This window comes from Rhinolophus sinicus, linkage group LG04 (genome assembly GCF_036562045.2).
Source record: "Rhinolophus sinicus isolate RSC01 linkage group LG04, ASM3656204v1, whole genome shotgun sequence".
Lineage (NCBI taxonomy): Eukaryota > Metazoa > Chordata > Mammalia > Chiroptera > Rhinolophidae > Rhinolophus > Rhinolophus sinicus.
The window spans coordinates 77,903,954-77,918,310 of NC_133754.1; the positions used below are offsets into that span (position 1 = coordinate 77,903,954).

General features: G+C 40.4%; 1 protein-coding gene across 18 annotated transcripts in view; it reads right to left on the reverse strand.

The window, feature by feature from the left end:
• Positions 1 to 14,357, reverse strand: part of TENM3 (teneurin transmembrane protein 3) — a 2,352,866-nt gene that overhangs the window by 5,972 nt on the left and 2,332,537 nt on the right. For all 18 annotated transcript variants that reach the window (XM_074329882.1, XM_074329881.1, XM_074329880.1 and 15 more), the window contains 2 exons: positions 7,375 to 7,671; positions 2,653 to 4,264 (listed from right to left, as the gene is read on the reverse strand). In XM_074329882.1, coding sequence (XP_074185983.1) covers positions 2,653 to 4,264; positions 7,375 to 7,671 — 1,909 coding nt within the window. The remainder of the gene's footprint in view (positions 1 to 2,652; positions 4,265 to 7,374; positions 7,672 to 14,357) is intronic.

Sequence of the window (14,357 nt, forward strand, 5' to 3'; positions counted from 1 at the left end):
GTAATAATCACTTAGACAGACTGGATAAACTGTTGTGTGTGCCAAGTTGCAACTTGTGTAATAGTGATTAAAAAAAGGCAATAATAATGCATAGCAGCAGGAAAGAGCCACAGTGGTTAAAAACAAATGAAATTTGTTTTGTAGTTAGTAAAGGCTGATCTTAAATAGAAGTGTATTACTAGCTTTTAAAAGTGACTGCCAAGGATATGCAGAGTTCCACAACCCATTTTCTATTAAATTGTGAGTATTAAAATAACAGTTGATTCTTAATCAATGATGAATGCTGAAAACTGGTAAACTGGCCAAGGGCACAGAATTTCTGATTACCATCAGGACTTCAAAGGCTCACTGTGCACAGGTGGAGACAAACTTTTTGGGGAAAGAACCTGGAAACCTTTAAAATGGTATTTTAAAATATTGCCATGTGACTCCAAAAGCCATTAAGCTCAGAATAAGGCTTTCATTCTATTCTGGAGGTTATAATGTTACAGAACTACTCAGCAGGCTTGCAGCTTTATGAGTACAGTTGGGTGTAGATTATTTTATATATTAAGCACATTGCTGGAAAATTTGAAATTGCATTTCACCTAATATATTTTATGCTGTTCCATCTCTCTTTTGATGTTTTTCAGAAAATGCTGCTACGGCATTCCCTGCAGTCCACATAGCTAGGAGAGGATGAATTCAGGAGCTGTGGGCTTTCCCGGCCTTTCATTCAGCCCCATCAACACCTCTTAAATAACGAGTGGTAAACTACTTGTCAGAATGATGGAGAGCCACTGTTTCCTATTTCCTTCTCTAGGGCACAAACTCTCACCTTATCGCCAGGCTGCAGGTCCTTTGTCCAGACACCATATGACTCTAAAATCAGTGGTATTTCTCCCTCTTTTAAATGGAGGGAGGCGGTGGTGGTGGTGGTGGTGGTGGTGGTGGTGGTGAGAGAGAAACCCCAAGTTCATCATGTAGGATAGAAAGTGATCTATATCTATATATCTTTGTACCTATGTATGTATCTGTCTTGTGTTTTGGAGAAAATTCTTTCCATGAATGGTGGAGTATTGAGGGCAAGTGTTCTCCTACTGTGAACAATGTCTGTAACAGTGAAAACCAGAGGGTCTAAGTATTGAAAAGTATTGCCAAAATAATGGCACTTGAATGCAGATGTGTACTGAAAAACCCAGAAGGATAATGCCATAAGGGTGTTTCTGAATTATGATACTGAAAGAATGGACTTTCAGCTGGTTCACATGGAAGAGAGCTATGAAAAGCTTTAGGAAGTCTGTAAAAGCAGGAGGCAGATGTGAAATCAACAGAGGGCAGCACTTTGAGAGCTGTATGGACAAATGAGAAAACAGACATCTTGGTATGCCTCAAATATTGAGCAAGAAAAGAGACAGCCTGAAGGAGCATCTGTCTAACACAAGCCAAAACCAAACAGAATAGAAAATCAGCAAACCAAACCAAACCAAAAACAAAAACAAAAAAGAAAACAGGAAGGAACCTTCCTCCAGGAAATAGATGTAGTAAAGAGGTCAATTATGGCAGTGTAATTCAGGACTGAGACGTGGAAGCAGAAAGATTCAGAGTCCCTGGAGTAGAGGATGAGTGAAGGAGTCCACTAACTAAAGGGACTGAGAGTAGTGCTTGCTAGGACCTTATCTGTTTCACATCCTGGTGGTTCTGTGGTGGAGAAGTGGGATCTGATGTTTTAAATTAGATCATGCACTAAACTTGGAAAGATCTTAAATCTGTACCCTGAAAATTACCCCATATTGGCAGGATAATTAGTGGCTGTTCGTAGTGTCAGAACTACACTAAATGGCAATGAAGTCGGTAGTATAAGAGGCTAGAACTGAGGACACATTAGCTAAGCAATTGATGGGAGAAACTGTTCCTTTATTGTCCTGAGGTGACGGTGGTGAAAGGGAGTTAAACATCCCCCAGGGATGAGATGGTGAGCCACAGTGTTGTGATGTGTTTCACACTGATTCTCTCCATTAGAACTTTGCACAAGCATAAAGGAAAAACCAATGTTACACATTTGTAAGGTAGTTATTATTTAAACCAGAACTGCATACATTACTGTATTTTATACCATTAGGGCGACATGATCATCCCCATTTTATGTCAAAGGAAACAGACTAAAATAATTAACATGACTTGTCTACAAAGCTACGAAACTTATAGGAGAGGAGTTGAGATTGTAACCAATTTGGGGACTCCCAAGTTCAGCGGTTTTTAAAAAAAATTATTTTCAGGTGTACAAAACATTGTGATAGACATTTTACCCCTCACAAAGCGATAACCCCCTCCCCCAATCTATTGCCCCTCTGACATCTATATCTATCCAAGTTCATCAGTTTTTTTGCACTTCCATGTCAGTTCCCTTAAGTGGCTGGATTCCATGTCATTTCAGAAAATTGTGGCCTTGGGCACTGGCAGGCAGAATAGGAAGTTAACAAACTATGTCTCAGTTTCCCTTTGTGGTTTCCGTGTGGTTCCATAGAGAAATAACTACATTTAAGAGGTTAGGCATTTGATTTTTGCTTGTGTAAAGTGTGAAGTTAAAAAAAGCAACTCCAGTTATTTTGTGTATTAACCTAGTGATTAAAGTAATTCAGTACTTGGAAAGGAAAAAAGAATTGTGCTTACCTGTGATATAGTCTTTCACATCATGGATTTTGCTTGCAGGGTTGTTATTCCTAAACATATACAGGTTGAAAGGAGCTGGGTCCTTGCCAATTCTCTTCCAGATTTCTATGTCAGGTGTTGTCCATCGTCCTGCCAAAATGTCATAATCCCTTTCTCCGAAGTGGATTAATTTTGTGAGTGGGTCATACAAGCCACCATGAAATCCAATTACCAGTTGAAAGTCAATATTGGAGTCAAAATAGATTTCACCATATGCGGTATACTGAATCTGTTTTAGCATAAGCCCATTGCTACTGAAAACAGCCAGTGGTGTCCCTGTGTTATCTGATGCAATGTAGAATTCATCCCCACTGCTAATTTCCATGGCAAAAAGATGTCCTTGGAGATCATAATAGAGGGAGGTAATTTCTGAACTTGAATGGTTGTAGACATGAGTTATCCTAGTGGGATAAGTTAGGTCAGCATAAAAAAACTGTAAGTGCTGTCCTAAACTGGTTTTGCTAGAAACACGCCTTCCCAGGCCATCGTAACGATAGATCACTGTCCAGCCACTGCCTTTACTGTAAACTCGAGTTAGAAGCCCTTTGGAACTATACTCAAAGATCTCTGTGCCCCTTTGACGCAGGAAACCATCTTCATCCAACCGATACTGAACATCACCCAGTCGAGTGATTCTATCTCGCAGGTCATAGCGAAGAGGTGTCAAACGTGCACTGTTACTTGGGTTCAGTAAATGGAGGTTTCCATTCAGATCATAGTTGTAACGCCACATGATCTTTTCATTTAGATAAACTGTTTGGAGCTGTCCATCAACATCATATTCATAAGCATATTTGGTAGTGTTGGCAAAGGGCCCTATTTTAATCTCTCTTTTTGTTACCCGACCCATGTTATCATATTGAATTGTAATCCAGTACATGAGTGACCTGAAGATCTCATACTGAATTTCCTTGATGCGGCCGTGAGCATCAAAGTGCTTCGTGTAAGTCATTACAGCTGTGGAGATGATCTGGTTAATATCATAATATATAACTCCAAATTTTCCAAACTGCTCAACTTTGCCAGAAATGTCATCAAACTGATAGAGATCAATGGGCAATGGAGTTTCATTGATGACACCCTGCATGCTGGTTACTCGAAAGCTGTTGTCATAACTATAGTCAAATCTCGCATTTACCATCCCATCTTCACTAAAGCGGAAAATCTGTCTGTCAATCAAGGGGCCAATTTGCCTGTATCTAATGGTGCAAATAAAACCATCACTCTGGAGGTTTACTGTTTTTAGGACTCCTGCTGTTTCATCATAGGTAAAACTGACTCTTGTGCTATCATATAAAATTTCTGAGAGCCTGGTCTGCCTTCTATACTTGAATAAAACCCTCCGACTTGTACCCAAGAAAGCCGTTTGCAGAAGCAGCCCTTCCTCATTGTAGTCTGTGATGACAGAGGCATTGCTTTCTGGGGGGTTGTATATATTGCGGTAGTAGCCAACGGATCGGATGGTCTGCATGGTGTGGCGAGCCACGCTGGGCATGGTGATGGCAGACAGACGGTCCCACATATCGTACTCAAAGATGTACTGCCGCTGGCTGTGAAGCAGAAGAACCATGGACTGCAACGAGAAAACATACTGTTACCAGTATCTGTGACTGGGGGCAGCAAAAGCAGGCTTAGTGACCGTGGCTACATGGGGGCAGCAAAAGCAGGCTTAGTGACCGTGGATACATGGAAACAGTCCGCTTGAGAAAATGATTTCCATTTTAATTGAGTTGTCCTTGACCTTACATGTTGTTAACGATTCCCTGCTTAATTTGCTTGGATGCTTCATCGTGAGGGGTTCTGCAATGAGTGGCTCAAGATTCATAGCGTGCTACCTGTCAGGACTGTGCCATTCCTTTCCAGGCACTCACAGCCAAGTGGCAGAATGTCAGTGGATTTGGGTAAGTCATAATGCAGCACGAGTAAAGCTGTGTTAAAGACAATATTTCAAGGAGAAAACAGCATATGGGAAATGCAATGCTACCCATAATTAGCAATTATTTAGTAAGGTGGCTTTTCCCCTCAGTTGATTGAAGAGCCACTCAAATCATGTTCTTCCAGTGAATGTGGGGGAGGAGCAAAGCATTCAAAATATTATTTTATGAAGAAGAGATATAAAATTAGCCAAAATGGATGATGTGTACATAAAGCATCAAAGTCAAGAAACATTGCTAAATGAATCACATGGTGAGTGAGCTGTAAATGCCCTTAATAGAAATATGGACCCAGATACGGTTTTTTGTTTGCAAATTCTTGCATGGCAGAATGTCATTTGTTAATGACAATAAAATCTACATTTTGAAATTTCCTTTTGTGAGTACCAAATCTGATTTGTACCTCAGGAGCTGTAAGAATGGTTTTTGGGCTGCATACTACTTTGGTGCTACATTGTGAAGTGAAGAAATACATAAATAAAAGTAAACTTTCCTTATTTTGCAAGTAATTGCAGAAAGACAAAAAGATATAAATTAGGCCAACCTGAGAGTCGGTTAAGGGAAGCTCCCTAGTTATACAGAGTATGGGCAGTTCCTCTGAAGTAGCTTCCTCTAAACCCTCTTAGACCAGATGGAAAGATGGCAGAACCGGGAGGACGCTTAGGTCAGCAGCCCTCCTGGGACTTACGCTTTGCTTTCGACATAGAAATGCCTAATCCCTTGTCCAAGGCTGATTCTGTTTCTCTTTACTGTCTACCATCTTTAAAAGCAGTCTCATGACAGGCTTCTTCTGTGGAGTATCCTCTGTGAGCATATCTCGGGCACTTTTTATATGCAGGCCATATAGTAAATGCCTTGAGTGCTGTTCCTAGTGGTTTGTGTTCTTCCAAGGGGGCTTGGACTATTGCTGAATTCACAGGAACCAGTACCTAGTTTTGCAATCATTTAAAATCACATCTGATGGTAGTTATTAAAATATTACTTGTTTTGCTCTGATTACGTTTTGGCTTAGTGTGTCTATCCTGGCAAGGGAATGGAGACAGTTTGGGTGGATTTTGGGGATTTTGGAGAGATGACAAGAAAGTAATTGTGGGCTTTTCTGATTCCCATTGATACATGAGGGTGATCTCAGTTACTGCTGGTGTCATCAGTGCTATGCTTCTTGGAGCCCCTTAAACATTTTTCAGTCACATTATGATCACTATCGATTTTGGGGGTCTGGATATTTATATTTCTGTTACTCTGTAATGTACTTAATTTAAGCTGGGAAAGGTGTTCTAGAATGAAGCAATGGTTCACTCCGTTTTTTCAGGGAGAAATTGTCTTGGGGCTGGTTAGGTCTGAGGATGAAATATTATCCAGGTGTCAGGATTAGTTCCCAGGAAGGTATGTGTATAAGGGGCTTACTCTGTGGTCTCTCAACATATAAGCAGTTGACTAACTGTTGAGTGCGATGGTTAGCATGGAGGGAAACTGTCATTTAACAGGCATAGTCCATTGTCTGAGGGGTGAATGTCTTCTATGGAGATCACTTGGCAGGTTTGCAAGAGGAGAGACTGGCCAGTAAGGTCCTCCCTGGAAGCATCGCAGAGTTGGGAGGCTGCCAGAAGACAGGTGGCCTCCTATGGTGAACTGGGAACCTGAAGCTGGTTCTCTGGGAGGGCAGTCACAGACAGGCCATCCACAATTAGACAGATGCCTCCCAGGCAGGGGTTAGGCTGAGACTCGGGGGCTGTGCAGAGCACCTCTGCGGAAGAACAGGTGTGTGAGGTGAGCACAGTGATATGGATGGGAGCTTCTGGTGGCAAAAGTTATTCTGTGTGAAGGAAATAAGGGTAGAGGCAGTAACCTCAGAGCTGAGTTTGTAACTCAGGCTGTTGTGTGACTGGTGATGAATGCCCTGAGGTTTGAGAAGTATCAGAACTCAAAACCCAGTCATTTTCTAGGGCTGCTGTTCATCTGAAAGGCCGATGAAGCATTCCATGACTCTGCTCTTTGGTGGATTATATTTCATAAGGAAGGAATTACAGATATAGGGTCCTTTCTCTTTCCTTCCTTTCTCTTTTACCTTCATTCCTTCTTGGCCCCAGTCACTACCCCAAACCTTGTATTGTATGACTTAACACTTCACACATGTGTAACTTTAAGTCTCTTTTGGTATTGTGCCTAGTTCTCAAGAATGGGGAACAGCCTAAGCTAGGAAGCTTGCCTCGTACATGCAGAAAAAAGATGATATGCCAGAGTACCTGAAATGTGACTTTCTGAAAAGTCGCCTCTTTTGGTTAGTAATACATACATGGGCTCTATCTGCTTTTCATGGTGATGTTGAAGCGCTGCCAGCAACAACACGAATCTGACAGCTTTAACTATGCTAGCGTAAGGCTCTTTCTTAAATGAAAGAACTAGCATGGAGATTATTTACAAATGATTTACATACCCAACGTCTAATTTGTGAATGTTATCGATGCATAAGCTTGGCAGGTGGACAGTGTTATTGCTTGTTTGTTTACAGCATCAATCACTTAAAAGGGGCTCAGATAGTAGAACTTAACTAAGGAGAAACTACTTTGCTAATGCAGAAATTCATCACGGCTGTACCAATGTGACTTACATATTGATACTTAGAATAATAAATGGAAGTCAGTCACATGCCACTTTTTTCCCTCCTGTAGTGCTGTAGTGCTCGGGGAGATTGCTGCAAAGTACTAATCATTGCTTCCCTATTTTTATGGTTAGTGTGCAGACATACCTTTTCTAAGTATGTGTAACTCCATGTTTTACCATCAGCAAAGACCCGAGATACAATCCTCCCCTGTCCGTCATAATCTACTTTCTCGCTGGTAGTTCCTCGCTGGATGCTTGCAATTTGACCTGTGGATGAATAGGTGACATTGACGGCCATCAGCTTGCTGCTTGGCAGCCAGAGAGTTGGATGCCCTGACGTGTCATAGGCGATCCTCAGGAGAAATTTACGGTGGTCGTCATAGATCTTTTCTGTCTTTGTTGTTCGATCAAAGTCAACTGAAAGGAGGTTCCTGCCATTAACCTGTTACAACACAAACAAGATGATAAAATAAATCATGTTCTTCCAATACCAGTCCCTTATTAGTCTTCAGAGTCCCCACTATTGTTTAAACACCTTTTATGGTGATTGATTCTCTTTGTCAGTAAATTAATTTAGCAACTTCTTGGTTACAAGTGCAAGGCAGTAGATTAACTGCTCTTTTAAAAGGTTTCATTAAGCAGAAAGACAGCCTGGCATTTGTTCAAAACCTTTTCAATTACATTTTGTAAACTTAAGCAACTGATAAAAAAATACCAAAATATATTCACTTTAAAGTTGATTCGGAAGCTATGAAGGTGGTAAACATGACATCGTAAATTCCTCAAAGGCCCTCCCCCCATAAGCACTGGAAAATAATTGCTTCGTGGATTAATCACGGCTACATCAGCTAAAACAGTGGTAAATGTGACTGTAGCCCTTTGAAGAGCAGTTAAGTATAAGTTGGAACCCACATTACTGTACATTATTAATGAGTTTAACTAGCAGGAGGTTACAAACACGATCATTGCTTTTGGCCAAATGCTGAAATATCACAACTTTTTCGAATGCCTTTTCTTTGGTAACATCTGGTTAACTGGCAGGGACTTCAGATCCTTTACTCCCATGGCTACACAGCCTGACTGTTGTGCTTAATTTACAAATCTAGCACCATGTTGTTGTGATAGGGTCTCTGTGCGGCTCCGTGCCACGTCCAGGAGCTTTGACCACATTTGGCTCTCACTGTCCGAGATCCGAGGCATAGGTACACCAGTGTTCGTCACTGTCGTGGGAACGTGGCCCTGGTTAAATTCTACTTTACACAGGCCACGGTGTTCGCACACTGGGGACCCCCTCGGAGTGAGGCCACGGCCTGTCCATTCTCTCGTCCGCTACGGCACGTGTGGCCTGTACATACCAATATCTTGTTAACTACTTGGATTGCTAAAAATTAAATGGGAAAATCTTAATTTTACATGACCATGTCCTAGCTAGAACCTTCAAAATGGGCAGCATTACCTGATCAATGATACACACACACACCTTATATATATGTGTGTGTACATATGTAATACACATATATATTTATGTAAAATGTGGAATAAAACTAATTTGTGCGTTCTATCATTGACATTAAACAAGTGCCATGAAAAAATATTCCTTAAGTTTAAAGTTTTCCAATTACATATTCAAGAAGAATATTAGGAAGTCCATGGAAAGGTAAAAGATATAAGCTACAAACAATTAATGCCTTACAGGCAAAGTGATTTGGGGGAGAAAAAGCACCCCGGGAGATGATTCAGAGAAAATGAGAAAGCAGGGCTCTGGATGGAAGTTAGGATATATTAATATTCCAGTTCTATCATTTAAGAGCCACTATTGTGGGAGACAAAATACAAAACCACTGCACCACAGCAGAAATTGGTAGGTATTGTGCTGTGTGTGTGTGTATGTTTATATGTGTGTGTGTTTGTGTGTTTGTTTATATGTGTGTATATGCTTATATGTGTGTGTATGTTTATATGTGTGTGTATGTTTATATGTCTGTGTGTTTGTGTGTGTATGTGTATGTTTGTGTGTGTGTGTGTGTGTGTGTGTGTGTGTGTGTACATGCACGCATTGGGACCCCAGGAGTCAAAAAGCCTGATCTCCATACCTGACAGGGCCTACCAGCAGCCTGACTTTGGGCTTCTAACCCCTCTGAATCTATAAATAAAGAGGTTCTGTCCATCTATAAATAAAGAGGTTATACTAGAGCCTCTTTATTTATAGACTCCGTCTTTCAATGATTCTGATATGATTCTGACTAGCCAGCTGAAAGCTTGTGGTCTTCTGTTTTCCCATGTGGAAGCCTCTGCATATTACTTGCTCCCTGCCTCGTGTGAATTTTGTGAAACTTTAATGAGTTTAGGTCTGCAGAATGCGTTGTGTACCTTGGAAAGACGCTACCAGCTAATGTTACACATACGTATTTTAAAGTCTGTAGAAAGATTTGATTTGATATCAAATTAACTCAACACTGAACCGGCAGACCCCAGCTCTTCAGCTTATATTTGCACAAAATTTTTAATGCCATAAGAAGAGGTTTTGCACAATTTAAATGGTTTCCCAGGGCTCTTGTGTTTCTCAGATTGTGAGTTAAAAAAAAAAAAACAACACAAAAAACCCTGAATGTCTGGGTTTGCCCTCTTTCCCTTCTTTAGGTTGTTCTAGGCTGCAAACAGCCCTACCAAGCTGACTGCAGTTTCTGTGGACTACGCTGCTCACAGTACCGCCCCATCTGTTTGTATTTTACTTTGTATTCACTTTAAGTTGTATCTCAATTCTTTATTGACACCCTTAGCCCTCCTTTATCTTTGCAATATTTCCTGTGGTCAGAACATAAGAAATCTGGACTGCAGATTTAGTATAATTGTTTGGTTCCTGAAGGGAGAAGGGCAGAAAGACAGTTCAGGAACCCCTTCTTTACACTGCCTGCACCCTGCTACTGGGCTTCTGATTTGGTTTTTGGATTGTGAGTATGGCTACACAACCCCAACGCAGTCAGGTGACAGTCTTTACTGTTGTTGTTGTGTGAGTTGTCATACTGACCACGTCACCATGTGGACACACGTGAGACCAAACATCTGGAAGGAAGTTTAATTTTTCTTTTCATCCAAATATTGTATGCATTGCCTTTCTTGTCCCTTCAAACTGAAGTAATGAGGAAACCATTAGAATGTGGCTGTGTTTCTCCCTATATTCCCAACGCGAGCCAAGGTTTTAACCATTCTTACTGTTTCCAGACACCAGCCACTGTGATTTAATGTGTAAAATTTCAAAAGATACTAACAAATCTTTCTTTGTTTTACTATCCCTCCCAAATACGTGCAAACTTTCTCCTTTGGGTTGTAAACGAAGTGCAGAAGTCAAGGGACATTTCCATTGTAGGACATACTATCACGTAACTACACCTTTATGAAATCATGGCAACTTGGCAACGATTTTTTTTTTTTTTTACAATCATAAAGCAGCGGCATTGTTCCACACCCCAATGGCCTTTTAATAAATATTTTTTCATATAAAAAATATGATGTTAGATTGAATAGTTCACCTGCGATGAAAAACCTGACATCAGATTGTTACGATACCTCCAGGTACATAAAAATGAATCCAAATGTTGGGTCTGGCTAAGAGAGGACCATGAATTCCTTTGTGATGTACAGCATTCCTTTTAAGGAAGCACAGAAAATCCCCACTTTCAAAGATCATGTCCAGCACGACTGTAATTAATCACAACGTCCCTTTGATGTTGGGGGGAGGGGTAGTTATTTTCCCTGTGGAATGCTTGAAAAACTAAGGCATAAAGACATTAAAACCATGTCTTTATGTTTAAAGATACAAAGCACAATCGGATTATATTCACGTATCTGGAATGTTACGGAGGGAAGTGAGGACGGGCTGGCTCATTACCCAGTACACTCGGACACAGTATCTCGACTCCCTTGCATTCCTGTTAGAACATCAACTGGCTGCAGACTGTTCTGTGTGTCTCCACACATCAGCAAGTGCTAACTGCATTGTACAATCCCACTCTAGGCTGTGCTGCTCAGATTAAAGTGAGACACAGGCTATCACACAAACGCAACAGGCATAAAAAGGTTTACATATGCTATCACCTTCATGTATGCCTTTAAACACACTTTCAAAGGTTGAGAATTTCTTTTTTAAATAATTCACTAAATTTTCTTTCTTTTAAGCACCTCAACTCTGTGCAAATATAGAAGGTGAATTTTATTATTAGAATGCCATCCATACAATTTTTTTTGTAATGGATTAAAGGCTGGTCCCGAAATCCAACACATGATAAAAATTAGGAATATTTACTAAATATTATAAGACAAAGACCAGCGACTATTATGTGTCTTTTTAAAACAAATTTAGCTACAAATAAGTAAGCTAAGGAATTGTCTAATCTTCATTCTGCTGTGCTTTCCCACATCTGTGTCACGATTTCATTTGCTTGTTATTTCCTACTGCATCCACCCCCTTTTCCCTTAGTGCACCCTTTCACAGAAAACGCTTTCATGTTGCTATTGCCTTATATAATTTTTTCTTTTCTAATCCTTGCCTTTTCTTTTTTACATTTTAAACTCCTCTTCTAGTGTTATATCTATCACACCTATGCAATCTTATATCTAGTGTTAGGTTTGTTTATAGCAGTCAAACATTTGCAAGGATGTGAGGTTCTATTTACATAGCTCCTCTCTTAGGAAGATATAGATGCAGTGAAATAAATAACCCATATTATAAGGTTGGCTTTTCCTCATTCTTTTATTCATGAATAAATATTGGAGTGTCCATCCTGTGTCAGGCACTTAGCTACACTGACGTCAACATCTTAAAAATGAAAAGAATGTTCTGCTAAGAAATAATGAGAGGCAAGAGTGGAGACGTTTCCAGTTTCAGGAAAGGGCAGAAAGCAGACGGGTGGCTTTTCAGCTGATTCTGGTGCCCGGGTGGCCTCTGTGTCCTCTGCTCTCCTCTCGCCCCTATTTTGGCAGACTCCAGGTCCAGTCCTTAAACCAGATTTTTCTATCACCACTTTCTTCCTAGAATTTCTCTCTTAGAATCCACAGAGGAATGAAATTAGCAGTCAGAGCTGGCACATCCAATCTTATCTTGAAAGTAAGAAACCCTCCCTTGTGATCTTGGCATTGTCTCTATGAGAGCAATCACACATATCAGCTGGAAATCTCCTTTCAGTGTGACTGCACAGGCCATTTTAAATAGTATATTTTCTGCAATGTCTTGCTGAGGCTTTGTGGTTTTGCTATTTAGAAGGAAACGAACACCATGCCCGTGTGTACTAGTCCTTCCTCCCCAAGGTGAGGCATTTTCTTCATTTAGAATCAGACAGAGAACCAGGGACTTCAGATTGGATTTCTCCTCCTTTCCTCCACTCTTCCTAATTTCTTTTTATGTCTAGAAAAGCAGTGAGCAGTGTTACAAAAAAATAAAAAATAAAAATAAAAAAGGATACACTTAGACATAGCTTGTCTGAAAGAACAGTGGGCAACATATTTCCCCTACGCTTCCCTCATCTGGACTGACATATTCCTAACCAGCGAGCTAAACAACTTTCTCATCTACCTGGTGGGTATAGTGCCCAACATCTGGGTATGCGGCTGAGATTCTCTGGGTTAGGGTTAGGGAATATACAATCATGCCTTTTGTTTTCCAAGTACTTTCACATTGTCTCAGTTGATTTTGTAACAGTGGTGTGAAACAGAGGCAGGGTAGGGTTAACTTTATTTATAATACAGCTCTATATATCATGTCTGTGTCATAATGTTAAGACAGTATCTAGATAATGTTATATGATTTAGATCATAATGTAGATATCATGACATAGATAAGGAAAATGAGATTTACAGATGTTACAATTTTTCCCAGAAGCTTTATTATTAGTATTAAGTGGAACCTTATGTAGAACCCCTAGTTTTTGAATTCTAGTTCAGAGCTGTGTCTTTGGGGTATTTTTGTGTCTTTTGATGAAGTCAGTTCTGTGCCGGAGACTCTGTGTGTGTGTGTGTGTGTGTACATTATGCCTGCTTTAAGGATAGTCAAATAAAATAAAGCCTGTGAACTAAATTCTAGTTTGCAATGGCCCAAGGAACCACAGGTCCTGGGGAAAATTATTAAGTGGTGGCCGCAGACAGGGATGCAGGCAGCTACGAAGTCCTAGTGTCAGTAGAAGAAAAGGCAGCAGCTGGAGTTTACTGTGGCAACAACGGCCTGAGACCCAAGAAAAGTGACACAGAACAAGTCTGAGCTTGTTTTCTTGTCCATCACTTTACCTTCAACCCTAATCCTGTTCCTCCCTCTGGTGTTTTATTGCTTTTTCTTCTCCCTCCTCTCACTGAACTGACCTCCCTCCAGCCTCCCTAGTACCTGCCAGAACTCCTGATCCAGGGGAACTGGAGCTAGGACATCCTGGCGCCCACCACCTGGGATGTGGTGAGATGGGAGCACATGGCATTGGTTCCAGAAGACCATGTATTTAGAGTCCCAAACACCTGCTTTGCAATTGAAGTGGAATCAGAATATAATCCGTAAGTTGGATACAGTATGTATTTGATCCACTGATTCTTTTTTTTACTTCATTTCTACTTTTTGGAAATACAGACAGTATGTAGTAGCTATTTCTTACCCTGAAGGATTATCCAGGTAAATAATGTTGACCTGTTATAATAATTTAACCATTTTGATGCAGAAAAAAAGACATAAATAGTATGCTCCGTGTTTTATTCTCTCCCGCCTTCATTTTATGTACTTGTTTTTAATGGCAAGGGAAGCAATTTTAGGAATAGTTATCTGCAATTATCCGATAAGCTGACATCTGTTTACCAATAGGAAAAGTGAATCAGGTTCAGTTTATAGTGGTCTGAACGTGATTTTCTTGTAACTTGTGTTTTAGTACTTCGTGTTGTCTTCACCAAATAGGTGTCATAAATCACAGCTTCCTTCCTAGATATATTTGGCCCACAATGTGAGAGGGAGAAAAAAACACCTAACAAGGCAATGCAGAGAACATTTTGCAAAGATTAAGTACACTAGCATAACAAGAAATAGTACGTTACTCCTAAAAATAGCGAGGAGGCAACAGTTAGGTTCTGACGTCGATCCTCTTCTATGTGCCCAAACTGTAC